Source organism: Odontesthes bonariensis, chromosome 15 (assembly GCF_027942865.1).
Source record: "Odontesthes bonariensis isolate fOdoBon6 chromosome 15, fOdoBon6.hap1, whole genome shotgun sequence".
Lineage (NCBI taxonomy): Eukaryota > Metazoa > Chordata > Actinopteri > Atheriniformes > Atherinopsidae > Odontesthes > Odontesthes bonariensis.
This window is the reverse complement of record NC_134520.1, coordinates 17,640,412-17,656,311: the sequence shown is the minus strand read 5'-3', so window position 1 is coordinate 17,656,311 and position 15,900 is coordinate 17,640,412. Positions and strand designations below refer to the sequence as shown.

Here is a 15,900-nt window from a genome sequence, read left to right as displayed (position 1 = left end):
ACTCGGCTGAGTGAAAGAAGAAAAAGAAACCGTTGCATTTATGATATTAGTGTCATATTAGCGACATCTGGTTTCGTATTCAACGTTGTCAGATTTTGTTAAATCTTTGCAGTGAATCCACAATAGAAAGTTAGTCTTTGTTTAAATATGAACAAATACAGTGATTCCTCCCATTGGCTTTGAGCAACACAATTTCAAACATCTACTACACACTAAGGCCAAGTCTCTGTGTGTTGGTGGCCGTCCTTCACCTTCTTTTTATGGCTCACGTCAACTGTAGTTTCACAAGTAACTTTTCGACATCTGTCTGGATGGCTGCTTCGTATTCTTTTGAAAAGTGCTGCATACAGTATTTGATGTAGAAATGGTGATTCACAATTCCATAGAAAAATGGTTTTCTTTAGTTCTTTCCCCCTTTGTGGTAGTAGAAGTGCTCAAGGAGCAGTAAAACAGCCCAACATACAGTAATATCCTACTTTCTTTTGCTTTTTCAATTAAAGCTGGGACTGACTGGTTTCCCACCTTCATGGAAATGCATTACAAATATCCTGCAAAGTGCCTTTAATTTTTTTCATGTCATTAACACAACACTTGTTTGGATGATATGCAAATTTAGTCCTTTACATAGTATTCCACTTTGACATTTTTAAGCATAACATATATATAATTATAGGCGTCTGTTGTCTGAATTCTGTGTTTATGCATTATAGCACATCAGGGGTCAGAGTGTAGGACTGGATATTTAGCATGTTCAGGGTCTACTGTTTACACTATAAAAAAAACTATGCGATGTCTTATTCTGTTTTGCTGAGACGGGGTCGATAGACTTAAACCTCAAACTTGCTGTTGACACTAAAGTTGCAATCCCTTGACTGAATGAAACTGGTTTAAAAAGAAGGCTGTTAGTCTTAGCAGATTCAACCGAGCGGTCGACATTTAACTGGAACTCCATGTATCTGTGTTTTTCCTTACAGCTGCATTCAGCGAACACAAAAACGGAGGTAAGAAAGCATTTTTCTGTGATTAACTGCACAAACAACAGAGTTCACCAACCTGCCTCCAAGGGAGTGTTAGTCTTATGTCCAACATAAAACCCCCCTCATTTGCTCTATTTATATTGTATAATTAACTGCACTGTTTTATTGTCCACCTAGAGGACAATTGTCTGCCATTACAACACAACCACCTCATATTTGTCAACTTCTTCAGGAACTCTAGACACATTATTTCACAAGCTTGTACTAGTTTTCTGTTCTACTTTAGTGTGTTCAAACAGACTGAAGAGGGTATGTGATGAGATTTGAACCCATCAGTCACCTTCATAATCAGAGAGATGGATAAAAAAGCCCCCCTTAACCCGAAAGGAATCTGCTTAGTTTAATCTCAACACCTCTAGAGGGCAGCAGTAGCTTGTTTCTTTTTACAGTGAGCTCTTTGTCAGTGGCGCTCAGAAGCTTGAGGAACCACGGAGATGCAATAGATTTTCGAGTCTGAATACTCCTGGATATGAATGTAATTATGTGGTTTGATTTTCCAATTTAACAAGTTGTTAAAGTGCCGCTCTTGTTTTCTCAGCTCACACTTCTTTGATTTTCTTATCGACAACATAAGCTGACGAGGCTTACCTGCTTTTGTTGGCAGAAACGTCCTACCCAGAGGAATAAAGGAAGAGATATTGATATGGGCCATATAAAGTAGTTTATCTTATCAACGTGCCAAACTGTGACTGTGTAGATAAACTGGCAGGAAGTGCCGTGTCCCTGCATGTCGCTCCTGCACTCCTGAGTTATGGGGTTTATTTTATCTCCATATTCTTATTTCCCCTGCCTTATGCAGGTCCACCTATGGCCGCCTATGATCTGCCTCCTGAAAATGAAAATCATTCATCTGTAAAATGTCTTGAATGCGATTTCATCTGACAAAAATTATAGATCAATATACCATGTTTTGGTGCTTGAGGCCAGTTATGAGTGCACACAGCAATACGCTGCCCTTTCCTGGATCATTGTCATCCCCCCTATCCTTTAACCAGTCCTCTCCTAAGCCATCCCACCAGTCTCCCCTCAGAGGAATATACCATATTTGCGGCAGAGTCCATCAAATATGCTTCCTGTGGTGACAGGTGTGACCTTTTGCCCTGCGTGTGTCCAATCCAAATGCCAGGTCAGCGAAGCAGAGAAAGCAAGACACTCAAATGTTGCTGGCATTTGTTGAATTGCTCCCACCCCCCCCCCGCGTGGTTTCGTTCATACTTTTCACAATGTTATTGTCTGAGTGGGTGAGGTGCAGCCTTTATAAACTGACTGCTAGATCGGAGCCAGATGCTCCACTCTGCGGCAGCTTTACTCTGTGACCAGGAGTCACATGGGACGAGTTGCCCCTTCCGCTCCAACTGGCAGTCCAGCAGAAAGCTGGAGACCCTCAGCTACTGGAAGGCAGCTGAGTCCGAGCCCTCTGAGCAAGCTGGGAGAACTGCAACCGACGAGAGAGGTGAAGAAATGTGAGAAAGCGGGGAGATGGTGGGGGAAGGGTGGGGGTGGTCCATACGTCCATGTATGAGATGTCTCCAAGGCAACAGAAGCTGTGAAGGTGGGAACAGGTTGGCAGGCAGGAAGAAAGATGGATGGCAACAATAAGAGGTCGTGGGGTAAAAATGGAGCTTATGACGTGTCGGGCCTGTTCTTTTTTTCTTTTTTCTTTTTTTTTTTTTTTACCCTCCTTTGTTCGGTCATAATGGGTGACCATCCATGTTGAGAGTAAATGCAGACACAGACACACACTGCGCTAAAGGAACATGTGTTCAAAACCTGGAGGCACACCAGACTTCCTCCTGTGCTCGTGCTCAGCCTTGTTTCTGCATCCCAGTCCCAGTTTCTTCCGGTCTTTCCTGGAAGCCACTCATACGTCAGCCATGAGAGTCATCCAAATCGAATACTTTTTTTCCTTGCATATATATCATTGCCCCGTTTCCTGCCTGTGTGTTGGTACGTCCGTCGCGAACAAGCGAAGCACAGACACATCCACTCAGATCTGTTAGTCGGAGAACGAGTGCACTTTTGAACATTCTGGTTTGTCGTCGTAGCTTCAGAGTTCTTCTCATTTTCAGACAGAGTTGTAGAGGCCATCCCCTTAATGAGAGCAGAACAGACACATTAACCTTTTCTCTGAACATTCTCTGAAACTCGGGTATCAATCTCATTATTTTGTAGAGGAAGCTGTTAACAGTGTGAGTTAGGATTCCCTGGCAGGTGCTGTTTCAATTTAAATAAACTTCTTACATTTTTTTACACTCATGTTGGCCTTTTTGATTATTTTCTTCCTTTTTTTTTTAATTTTGTGATGGCCAGTACTGCCATACGACATTATGCTAATAGGTAGATTATTTAAGTTATCTGCAACATGGTTCAAAATAACAGTGGTTTCTACATTTTTTTCAGCCTGTTCAGCAGCTTCAGCACGTTTTCCAGTGTAGCTTGACGTAGACACAAAACCACTTTAAACCAGACAGCTAGACAATGTATTGAGTAAATGGCATACCTACTTTATTTTCTTGTCATATTGTGAAGAACATCTCATACAGACTCAGTGTCAGCATCCACCCATCCAGGCAGTTCCTCTCCAGACATGTTTTGCTTGGAAAGTGTAACAAGTCGAGTGTGTGACGGGTGCTGAGCAAAGCCTGACTGCTGGCCTCAGATGACAGACCACAGTGGGTGAGGCTTCATCCGTGCCGCTGCAATCCATATGTTAAATGGATCTTTCCACAGGTTGATTACATTCGGCTGTGACCTCGGAAGACAAACTGTGTAATTATCTTCTCACGGCTCTGACACGGCCCTCTTTCGGGCAGAGCAGTAACGTCCTGGTTACAGGACAGGATATTCTTCTCTGTCGAGCCACTTGTTAACACACGTGTAAACAGACATGGGTGTGTTCGTATACAGGCTTGTGTGCGAGTGTCTGTGTGTGTGTGTGTCTGTGCACCTTTAATTTGAGCGTCTCTGAATGTCAACATCAGTGTCATTCATTTGTTTGAGTATGTGTATCTTTCTGTTTGACCTAAAGTTAACTACTCCTCGACATGAGAGATCTCACACAAGCAAAGTTTGTTATAAAGTCTGAAATTCCAGTGGAAGTCAAATCCAGCAGGTCATTAAAATCTGCCGCCTGTGTTTTGTCTGTGAGCTCCTCGTTACCCCCTGACAGGAAGAGGCAACAGCATCCACAACAGGCCCGGCAGCTCATTTCCATCAAAGCGAGGCACAGCTACACCTACACCACCAGGTCTGTTCATGGTCAGTTTTAGTCAACCACTTCTTTGTAAAGCTGTCCATCACTGAAATCTGCACATTTCTAAGATTTTCCTCACCAAACAAATGCGGTTCAGTTATAGACTGTAACTGATCCGTGACGAAACAGCTGCTGTGACACTGTCCGTCCACAGGTTCTGTGGCACTTGAGCTCGAAACCAGGCAATCTGGACAAATAAAGTGCTTTTTGTCCTGCAGATCAATGAAGTCACGGGGCCCATCCTATTTTAGACAAATGTATTTGTTGCCATAGCAAAGTTTCCAAGGGAACCAGTCAGTTGGTTTAAGCCCGAAAACAGATGCAAAAAAAAAAAAAAAAAAGGAAGACTTGAATTGAACTACACAGCACACATGTCAAAATGCTCCACATGGCATTTTCTGCTCAGCTTCACATGCTGTCCAGGTCGAATAGGCCTTTCTCTATAAGTAATGATTTACTGGCACATAAAAGCTTAAAACCCTTGAATGAGGCCAAAGCAAACAATAAAAATATCAAGTCTCTCCTAAATTTTAAAGATTATTTCATACCCTCTGACGTTTAAGATGCAGTAGAATGAAAACCAGGAACATATTTGTGTACCGGGGAAGGACAGAAAAATGTGTAAAACTAAGTATCTTTAACACATCTTTAACACATTTTATCTATCAAAGCAGCCCGGGGGAAACCATGTAAGACCATTTTAGATGCAGATGCAGCCAGTGTATTTCTAGCTGGTTCTGCTGGGAATGGCAGAGTTTGATCCTATTGGTCAGCTGCAGCTTTGTGCCGTCGATAAAAGGCACGACAGGAGCTCCGGAGCAGAGACCGTCTGAGGGCGCAGAGCAGCGTCGCCGCGGAGCGCACAGGGAGAACACCTGTTACTGAGGGAGCAGATGCAAAGGAGCGCACAAAGAAGACTGCGTCCTTTTCTGTAGCTCTGTAAGTACATTATCCATGATTATAAGTAGATGCAATTTTTTTTTTTTTTTTTTTTTTTTTACATTATACTGCACCGCATTTCAAAGTGACTTTAGATGTAAGAGGTTTTGGAAAGAGATTGGAGCGTAAAAGACGGAAGCGTCCTCGCACCTGTTGAGCTGCGTTTTGTTTTGTAACTTTTAAAAATATTTCTTGTAGATAAAGCAGAACCATTCTTAACCGCTTGACGAATTATTGTCATTAGTATTGAGTAGCTACATTTTCTACTTTATAATGTAGCTAAATGACACGATGTGCATCTCGTGTTGCTAAACACCGGAATTGTTATTTTGAAATAAAATATAACCAAACATATATTTTCGTGTTACGGGAGAATGGAGCCTCTATGATTTCTCATAAAGGATGTGACTAATATTTCTAATAAAGAATGAAAAGGTATAAGTATATTATATTTTCTTCTATTTCCTGTATGAAAAGCAAATAGGACTGAAACATTTTTAGACATATTTTTATTTGATACAGATGAATTCTAGTTGATTTGGTCTCATATTTCAGCTCAACGATTTCACGTTGCCTGTATAGATTGGTCAAATGAACTGTAGCTCTTCAAAGAAAGCCTTTATAAAGTTGTTGTGCATCTATTTTTCTGAGAAATGTAGTTTCTTTACAGTCCGTAGCTCTAAAAGTTTAGATTTGGTGTATTGAAACCATAATATTTCACCTTTGCCCTGGCTTACTCCTGTTAGTACTTCATGTTTGATCACAGACTACGTTTCACCGCTATGCACTCAGGTGATATTTTTATCCCTCTTCTGCCTGTGGAGTGACACTCCTCTGATCATTCATACCCCCCTCTCCACCCATGTGTGTTATTAATTGCAGACGCACCTGACTGAACCTGCTCCACACATCCCACTGTCTGGTGGGAACATGTGGGTTCTGGATAAGATCCGTGGGTCGGTGGAGACCGGTATGCTGCGACAGGGTGACGGTGGAGACAAGAAAGGTGCAGCTCCAGCCTACAGTAATGTCCTCACTCCCGACAAGATCCCCGACTTTTTCATCCCTCCGAAGCTGGTTAGCTGCCCTCCGGAGCCTGAGATTCTGCACATAAAACCCAAAGAGGGGCTGCAGCCGCCTACTTCCGAGCAAACCGTTGTCAGCGGAAGGAAGATCAGCAGCCCAAGAAGCCCTCGTCTGGTGGCAAAGATCGCTGGAGACACAAAGAACTTGCTGAAAGCAGCAAACCGTCACATCATTCAGATAGAGAGCGCTGATGATGTTGTGGCTGGAGACACCAATGCAGACCCCCAGTCGCAGACAGCAATGTCCCTGCCTTATGTTCCCAAGACTCAAACATCGTATGGCTTTGCAACACTGAAAGAAAGCCCCCACACCCGCCGTAAAGAGTCCCTGTTCCACTGCGAGATTACCAGTCCCATCACTTCTCCAAACGCACAGAGGAAGACTCCCGGCAGAAGCAGTGAAACAGGAAACCACCTGAATCCCGGTGACTTCAACACCTCTCACATGAACCCTTATCGATACTTCAGTGGTGGAGAAAGTGACACCTGCTCCTCGGCTGAGTCCTCCCCCTTCAGTTCTCCTCTGCTCTCCCGCTCTGCATCCCTGCTCAAGATCTTCACTCATGAGACGCAGGCCAAAGTTGTGAAAGCCAAGCGGACATTCGCTCGCCACAGCTCCCTCTCCACCGATGAGTGCAGTTCAGCCGAGCCCAGCCCCAACATCCAGCGGCGGCTTCACGTCCCTTCCTTTCACGGCGGTGCAGGAGCGTCCGACCATGGGCTCCAGCGAGAGCACACAATCAACCTGCACAAAGGTGGGACAGTGAGAATCAGCGCCAACTACGATTCCAGCACCTCCCGCCTGCTCATCCGTGTCCTGGCGGCGGAAAGTCTTTACGACAAGCACTTTGACATCAAAAGCATCAACTGCTGCGTGTCGGTCTACCTGAACCCTGGCAAGCTGCAGAAGCAAAGGAGCAACATCATCAAGAACAGCCGCAACCCGGTCTTTAACGAGGACTTCTTCTTCGACTCCATAAGCTCGATTCAAGTGAAGAACCTCTCTGTGAAGTTCAAGGTGATGAACAAAGGCACCAGCCTTAAGAGGGACTCATTGCTGGGCGAGAGGGAGGTGCCTCTGACGAAGCTGCTCTCAGGGCTCTGAAGCTGCAGCACGTGGAGGTTAAAGACGGCAAAAACCAAGGATCCTGCCGGTTTCAAACTTAAATTAGATGTTTGCACTGGTTTCTATATAATCTACTCTATTCATTTCAACTGCCCAAAACCGAATGGAAAAAACAAAGGAAGAGGAAAATGAACAATTACCAAGAAAAAAAAAGGAAACATTCAAGCAAAGAAAATGACCCTCCTGATCTACCCAGATGAAGGATTTATGATGATCAGGTTTGCCAAGCTCCCTCTCCCAATAATGTATGCTCATTATACCAAGCTGGGCTCAACAGCAACAGATGAATTTTACAGATAAAAGGTTTTCATTCTGAATGAATCTCCCAGCCAACTTCCTGAGCCAGGCCTGGTTCAAAGGTTGGACGACACCTGTGCATCAGCCCGTCTCGTGTCCTCGCCTGCATGTGGTTGTCGTGCGTGCCATGATTTTCTGATTGTAATGACAGAAACAGAAATCCACAGCAGCACAGGATTCTACATCAGCTGCACCATCTGCTGGGCACAGAGATGCTTTTGTGAATGAGTGCGAGCTTTGAAGTGGCACTACATCCTGATGTGCAAATGACCCTTTGATCTACGGGGTAGCGCAAGGGACAAATAGAGTGGCCACATTTACATGCACATCGGAAATAGAATTAGATTAGGACTGATTTAAGTCAGTAAAACTAAAGTCCATAACTGCCACGACCTGATTTAACATTGCGGATGACAGAAAATTATAGATCATATCCAGTATATATTGACCACAAAGCTTTTTTTTTTTTAGCTTAAAGTTAAAAAAAAATCATACTGAGCAAAATTAGTTTTCTTTAGTCAGCGGAGTCGTGTGAAACCTGCAGCGAAGGTTGAGCAAACAGTAAAGTATCGATATGCTAAGTCAAGTCACATGCTGATATGGTTTGATGGTGCAGCACAGAATCGATGGATGAAACCCCGTCCTTTACTTTTGTCTTAACCCTAAATATTTTACATTTGTCATGAAATTCTTAACCTCATTCTACGCCAAAACATCCACACCATACCTAAAGAAATAAATAAAACCCTCTAGTACAGTCTAGAATTTTTAGTATACAACTATGTTGGGCTATTAGGGCATGTACAGCTGGAGAAAGTGGCCGATATCCCAAGAGAAAAAAAACTATTAATAATTTACGCAAATACATAAATAAATAAGTAAAAAGAATGGGTATTATAAAGTGGTATATGATGGATTAGAGCTACAAATTGTGAATGGAAACCCACAAGAGACTGAAGAAGAAAAAATAGACATATTTTCACCTCACTTCAACTTAATCCACATTATGATGTTGTTTTCTTCTGAGGAATACCCAGTCCGAAGCATTGTTTCTTCAAAACAGGGATGCTAATTATAATCTTGTATTCATTCATTTGTAAATCTAACTGCAAAGCACAATTTGTTGACAGTAACACTGATCAGACAATCCACTACAGGGAAAATTAGAGGCCAACCAGGTGTAGTGTAGCGTCTGTAGTGTACGAGTTGAATTAAAAAAAAGAAAAATCCTAAAACAGCCTGGCCTTGTGAAATAGCATATAAATAATTAGCCAAGTATGGTATTTACACATTTTATTTTTGTTGTTTCAAGTTAAAATTGTGTGAGAAGAGATTCAAATTGATAGAAATGACAAGTGAAATTTGCTCCAAATGAATACTAAGTGGTTACAGTTTGTAAATCCAGTATTTCAAGGAAGTAAAAGGTACACTGTGGTCAAATCAGGGAAATAAAATGTTACTTTATTATTCAGTTATTCACAGCGGTTATGTTGTAAAGCCCATATAAAACGTGTCCACATCTCCACACAATGTCCACACAGAGGAGGCAGCAAATATCTATTTATTCTTCACACCTTGGGGCTCATTGGTTGGTGTCTACATATCCTCTGTTCAAAGGCTGCAGACAAAAGGTCCCAAACACAGCAAAATAAGAAGAAACAAGGAGAATATCAGCACAGGACTGTGTCTCTGTGGAGAAATCCACCACCACACACTTTTAGTGGGTCATAAGCCATAGGGAAAACTTAGCAAATAATTTAGGGAATATACATGATAGGGAATGCCCAGCTCTTGTTCTTTTAAGTGATATTTATGCGCCATGTCATAAGATCACAATCAATTCATCACTCAGATATCAAAGAGTACAGTTTCTTTGATTTGTGTGGGTACAAATCAACTTATCTGCAGTAGAAAAGTCAAAATAACTTTTCATCTGTATTAATATTAGTGCAACATTCCAACATTTCTTGAAAATGTTGAAGTAAATCCGTAAAATCAAGTTAAAACCGAATATTACTCTGAAAAAATGTCTCTAATACAAAAATATAGGCAGCGATAACGGAGTTCATTATCGGAGTTCATGAGCGACAAAAGAGCAATGTTTGCATTAGAGATAAGGGCCCTAGTTTGTTTATTAGATATACTCGTTTATTTGGCTGATGAGGTCTCTTGAGCCCAATGAAGGAACCATGTGGATGTTCCAGCTGCAGCCTGGCGACATGCTCCATCCAGTGTGGGCAGCTTAAATTAAATCTTGTGCAACTAAGCAACGGGTACCTGCCAATATTATTGTCACTCTGGCTCCAAACTGGTTGGTCTGCTCTTACGTGCAACCAGGCTTTAGCCTTAGTCACAGCTTTGCCAATAGACAAATGACTGTGTGCATGTAAATGTATTAAATGTGTCACAAGGAGATTAGAGCAATGGTGTCACAGTGAGTACCCGCTGCATGGCAGAAACATGTCACTGGCGTTTGCATGGCGTACTCAAAGTTTTATGAAACCCTAAAGCCTTACTGTGTGTGTTCAAGTGAGATAGAGAGAGCGTGTGTGTGTTTTAATTAGCATGATTTGGTGTCCGGTTGTTAGTTTTCTATGTACAACATGTAGTATTTTGTAAAATGCTTTTGAAATCCCTCTAAGAGTATGTTGGATTTTTACTGTATTCAACTGCATACTGTAAGTAGTTTCTACATTTGTCAGTGAAATGCTAATTATGCACCGACGAGCGAGAAGTGCTGATGAGCGACGGTTCAGTTTTAATGAAGCCCAGGGGCAGAAGCAGAGCTGTCAGACGAAAAAGACCGGCGACACGGCGGTGAAGAAAAACAACATAATGTGCTTTAACATGAACAGCGGCCCTCTCCTCTTTGGGTGTTCTCTGCTGTCCTTCTGAGGAATTAGAAGAAATTGCAACTGATTGCAGCCTCGAGGCGAGCGACTTCAGAAAGAAAACAAGTCAGAGACATCACAGTGATGCAAATTACTGAGGTTTCCAAAAGCTTCCTCTGAATTTCCTGAAGGGTTACTCTCAGCTGGCGTTTGTCGCCCACTTGTAGCGCCGCTATTGATATGCTCGATGTACTTAATATACAGTGACACCGCTGGTTGTTTTGTAATTGTCTGAAAGTTGGTGATAAGCTGTAATTCCTGCTGCATATCTATGAGAAATTACCTGTAGACTTTTTTTCTTTTGGATAAAATATTTCAGATGTGTTAGTGTTAAGTTTCAGTGGTTTAATATTGTGCATTTATGGATCTCCTTGTGCTCTTATTCTAGTTGAAGCTTTGCTGCAGCCACAAATGTTTATAATAATGCACCTTGATGTGTTCTGCAGATTGTGTCTTGTTTCTATAACTTTATATTAGTGCTTTGTCAGTTCACTCCAGGTAATTGGCATATCGTTTGATCTTAGTTTGATTGAAACACTGAGGTTATCTGACTGTTCTGTCGTCAGTCTGGGAGGAAATGGTCGTGCAGACCCTTATTATTAAATGTAACGTACTGTATCTGAGAGAGACCATCAAAGAAAATGCAAGTTTTTGTTTTGTTTCTTCTTAAGTAAATTAAATAAGTTGGAAAAATGTAGTTTTAAAAGGGTTCTTTTGTCCTTTTGTTAAAGTGGATTTGTGTAAAGTACTTATGAGTAGTGTCTCATCTTAGTCTGGAGAAGCAGGGGGGAATCTTAATGGGTGAGCTAGGCAAAGAGCTACTCTGGAAAGGGGCCGTGAGAAGAGCGAATTGTTTGCCATTTAAAACAAATTGAACCTCAAAAAGAAAAAGATTCTTCCCTGACTCTTCAAATTGAGAGCCCTGTGTGGAGTTGAGACACTGACAACTCATAAGTATTACATGCAGCACCACAATAATAAATAAATAAATTTAAAAAAAAGAAATATTTGTGTATCCTGTCAACCTTTAACACCTTATGTGACCTCTAAACATGGGGTCATTTATGCGTATCTGTTCTATCAGGTCTTAATAGGTTTTATGTTTTCTTTGATAAGAAATAAGCTTTTTTTTTTTTTACCTAAACACACAGAAAGATATCTGACGCAAACCTCATCTCGGTCACATCTATATTCTCGTTAAATGCGTTTCAGCAACCATAATTTATTGTTTGAACTGGTTATTTCTCTTATGGTCTATTTGAGCTGAGCCAGAAACTCGCCGCGTCTCACTAACAGAAACATATTGGATAGTTGTTTCAGGTGAAAAGTCCCAATGAGCCCAGTTGACCGATTGACAGTCTCTCTGGGATTTTTCCATGAGTGTTTTCAACAACCAGAGTCATTCACCTTGCTAGCAGGTTAGCAGTCTCAAAAGTTTCAGAGGTTTGTTGTGAAATGATACGCTGTTACTCGTTGTAACACACAAAGTGTTGATCCTCTGTATTGGAGACATTTTCAGGACAGAGAGCATCTTTTAGGTTGTTTTTTTACGCTGAGGTTCGTTGTATTGCCATTTTTATTTCTATGGGAAGATTTATTTTGATGTTGAGCTTCACAGGAGTTTAGACATTAATTTTGATGGGAGAGTTTGACATTTTGGGGAGCTTCAAAGGTCCGAAAGTGTCAACCATTTCTTCAAATGTGTTCTGATGTTGCCGCCAGCCAGTTGGACTAGAAAAGGTTTTTAACAGCTGGTGGTGCTTTGTCAAACTAGAGGGAAGCTCTGAAACACATTCCTCGGCTAAGTAAGTAGTTAAAAAATGATTCATTGTTCAAAGAAAGTGATTTGGATTGGTAGTAAAATCTCTTGAAAGTTAATTAATTCTGTTTCACCTCGGACACAAAGGTTCACTTCTCTTAACAACACATTCTTGCTTGTGAAGAAAATGCTGATATTTGGTCAAAAGCTCTTCACATCAGGTTTTAATGCACAGGGTACCACTTTATTGTCACTTTTTGACACACAGGGAACTGCTTTACAGCTGTATATTGCCATCTATCCTTCCGTGATACATCAGTGATTCATCAAATAGTAGTCGTGATAGGACATCGTTCTGTAGTGCTGGGTTTAAGATGAAGGGGGATCAGCAGGCAGGAAAAGGATAGGTACCCGTCTCCCAAGCATGAGACTAGTATTTGAGTCCAACCCTGGAAAATTTAAAGTTTTACTTTTTTATGCCTTTGTCTTGATTCCCAGTCTTTATTTTGACATACTTTGCTGTACTACTGTACTACTTAGTTATGCATTCAAATTAATTTGTTAAGGTTCAGAAAACATCATGATTAGATGTTAAAATACACACAAAAAACAAACACTTAAAACATAATTTATTGCAAAATGCCTCACCAACAATATACACATTGCCATGGCTATGCGTCCCGAGACTGTTACGCTACCAGCTAGGGAAACCCTACACCTCTAAAAGTGATGCTTTGGCATCCTCTGTGTTAAATAACCAGGGCAGCCAGCTCCTGACTAAATGTCAGTATGTGATTCGTTGTGAAATGGAAGCAGGTTGCTCTTGAGAGTCCTATATGAAGCTCATTTTTGTTTTGATTGGAATTTTTCAAGTTAAGAGTTAGTTAAGGGTCATTTATTTGTTTCAAATTCAGCTTTTTAACAGCTCAACAGAGAATCAGTACGTGACAAGTTGGAAATGAGAAACACTGATATGATTTTTATCAGTGCTTTGCCGAAACACAGACCCAATACTGTATTCTGGTGGCTGAGCTGATAAAAGTGATTAATTAACACCTTTTAAGGACTATGAATGCATCAAACTTTTGGACACTTTGGACAGCACCTGTCAGGTTATTTTTCTGTGGAATATTTGATCTTATGGGGAATTATCAGCATTAATTTCCTGCAATTAACTTTCTCAATATCCAACCTGCTGCGATCTGTATAATTCTCCATTACATAGCTATTAAATGAGGTGTTGGGCAGAGGGGCTTTACTGATGGCAATTTAGATAAGAGAAGCATTAATACCTGTATGTGTATGTGTGTGTTAGAGAACGAGCTGGTCTGTTGGATATTGTGTTTTATTGACGGTGACTTAATTCTTATTGACATGTTGAGATTTCCTTTAAATATATTGTATATATGCTGGTGTTTTCCCTGTCTTGACAGGTTTCGTTCAGACAAATTAAGCTGAAAAATGCCGATCCCATACTTGACACCTAAATGTTTGATTTCTCTCCAGATGTAGATGAACAGTGGAAGCTGGTTTCCATGTCCTCTTGTTGTTTTGAGTGTTTCTGGTCTGTGAAGGTGATTACAGTGAAGCAACAACCACTCTTGTTACTGTGTTAATGGGTGAAATATTTTAATTAAAATTCAATGAAATCTCTGATTATGTTGTTGTTGATTATTATTTTAATTGTGATCTGATGACATTTGTACCAGTTATAAGGATTACTACACTCTGAATGGACTGAGTCCCCTGATTTGTTAAAAAAAAGGAGATAATTATTAATAAAAAATGTTTTAAAGACAGATCAAATTCAGCTACTCTTCCTCTGCAAAACTTTTAACCACAGCTTTGGCAGAAAAGTCTGTTCCAAAAACAAATATAAATATTTTTTCTTTGACTTCTGGTGCCAACAATCCATCATGTGCTGGTGAGCTCAGGAGACATCAGTATTAAAGATGTCAGGCATGCATACTTATACACTCAGGCCCTTGACACTGACTGGATGTAAACACACAATTATCCTCTCTTAAGCTGTGATAGTAGCAAGTACTACCTTCATTCATTTAATTCAACACAGATAGAAAGGACTGTAGTTTCCTAATATGAATTTGACAGTATAATGCAAAAGTAAGAAGAACTAAAACAGTAGTTAAGAATAAGACATAATCACTCAGTAGATATTTGGTCCAGCAGGTCTAAATCATTTATCAGATTAATTTCTGGTAAACTGAAAAAAAATCCTTTCTATAACAGACACATGTACAAAAACGATGATTTTCAGTGTCTTCCAACCCCATTGAATGTAGAAAATATGAACAGAATTTAATGCCAGCAACACAAGCATTTTCACTTGATAGGGGGAAAAAGTGATTTGCTTGCTGCATTTTTGTAAAAAAAAAAAAAGGGAATCTGTGTCCATTCTTGCTGAATACAAGGTTTCGGCTGCTCAACAGTCTGTGGTCATCTCATTCTCCTCTTTGTAATGTATCATACATTTTCAGTGGGAGATGCATCTAGACTGCAGACAGGTTGGTCAAACACACACACACACACACACATTGTGTCTATGAAGCTACACTGATAGGAGTCGTGCAAAATGAAGTCTGGCATTGTCCTGATGAAATAACTACAAAATATTTTTGCCTTGATGAAAACTATTTGCCTTGGTTACATGTAAACAAGGGCCATAAGGGCCAAATTGTTGCCACTTTCTGAAAATTACTGTATGCGTTCCCGGGAGTTCTTCATGTGAGTAAAGGAAACTACGTATAATATCTGATGCATTAGCATGGGGTCTAACATTGCGCTGGTTTTCAGTTTAGGTCCGTACAAACATTACAACTCCTACTGCTATGAGTGTGTTGATGTTACCGTTATTCTTAAAAACGAATTATCGAGGCTTTTAATGTGCACACTTCTATTAAGCAACTATTTTTTACACGCAACAGGCTGCAAAGTTGGCAGCAAGTTACAGGTCATCTATTTGAACCAAAAACACAACCTCATTGATGAATACATTCACCTCTTTTATTCAGAAATGTCCAAAGAGGTGATCTCAGAATCAGTGAACCCATCAGATTCAAAGCCCTTTCTTGTGGTCTCTTCCACCACCTCGTTCAACATTTGAGTTGAGGTGAATATATATCCACTATTCATTATTAAGAATGCCATACGAGCAACAGTCACACAAACCCTCTTTCTGTCGCTCCCCACCATCACTAATTCCTTACCAACGAGTGCATGCACACCCAAATAAATGATTAGGTTCCCTTTGCCAGCTGCACGGAATGCTGCCGCTGCATGTGATGGAGAAGAAAATGTTTTCCAATATCCTCCATCTGCCATTGTTCATTTCCATCCCCTGCAGAATGTCTCTCGCAGCTTGTAAATTGATTTATAATGCTGTCTTCTCCTGAGATTGGGTGGAGGACGGCAGAAACACAAGTGCAGGCTGAGCTTCTTAAAGTGGGTTCATGGTTCTGGGTGAGACGTAGTGACACATCGTGAGAACATATA

At 40.8% G+C, this 15,900-nt stretch overlaps 1 protein-coding gene across 1 annotated transcript; it reads left to right on the top strand.

The window, feature by feature from the left end:
- Positions 1-5,118: 5,118 nt before the first annotated feature.
- LOC142400414 (C2 calcium-dependent domain-containing protein 4C) lies at positions 5,119-14,035 on the top strand. Its single transcript, XM_075485276.1, has 2 exons — positions 5,119-5,229; positions 6,112-14,035. Exon 2 carries the CDS (start codon positions 6,160-6,162, stop codon positions 7,417-7,419), a length of 1,260 nt encoding a protein of 419 aa, XP_075341391.1. The 5' UTR covers positions 5,119-5,229; positions 6,112-6,159; the 3' UTR covers positions 7,420-14,035.
- The last annotated feature ends 1,865 nt before the right edge of the window (positions 14,036-15,900 follow it).

Coding starts and splice junctions, on each gene's coding strand:
- LOC142400414 (XM_075485276.1), top strand. CDS start 6,160: ATGTGGGTTCTGGATAAGATCCGTGGGTCGGTGGAGACCGGTATGCTG.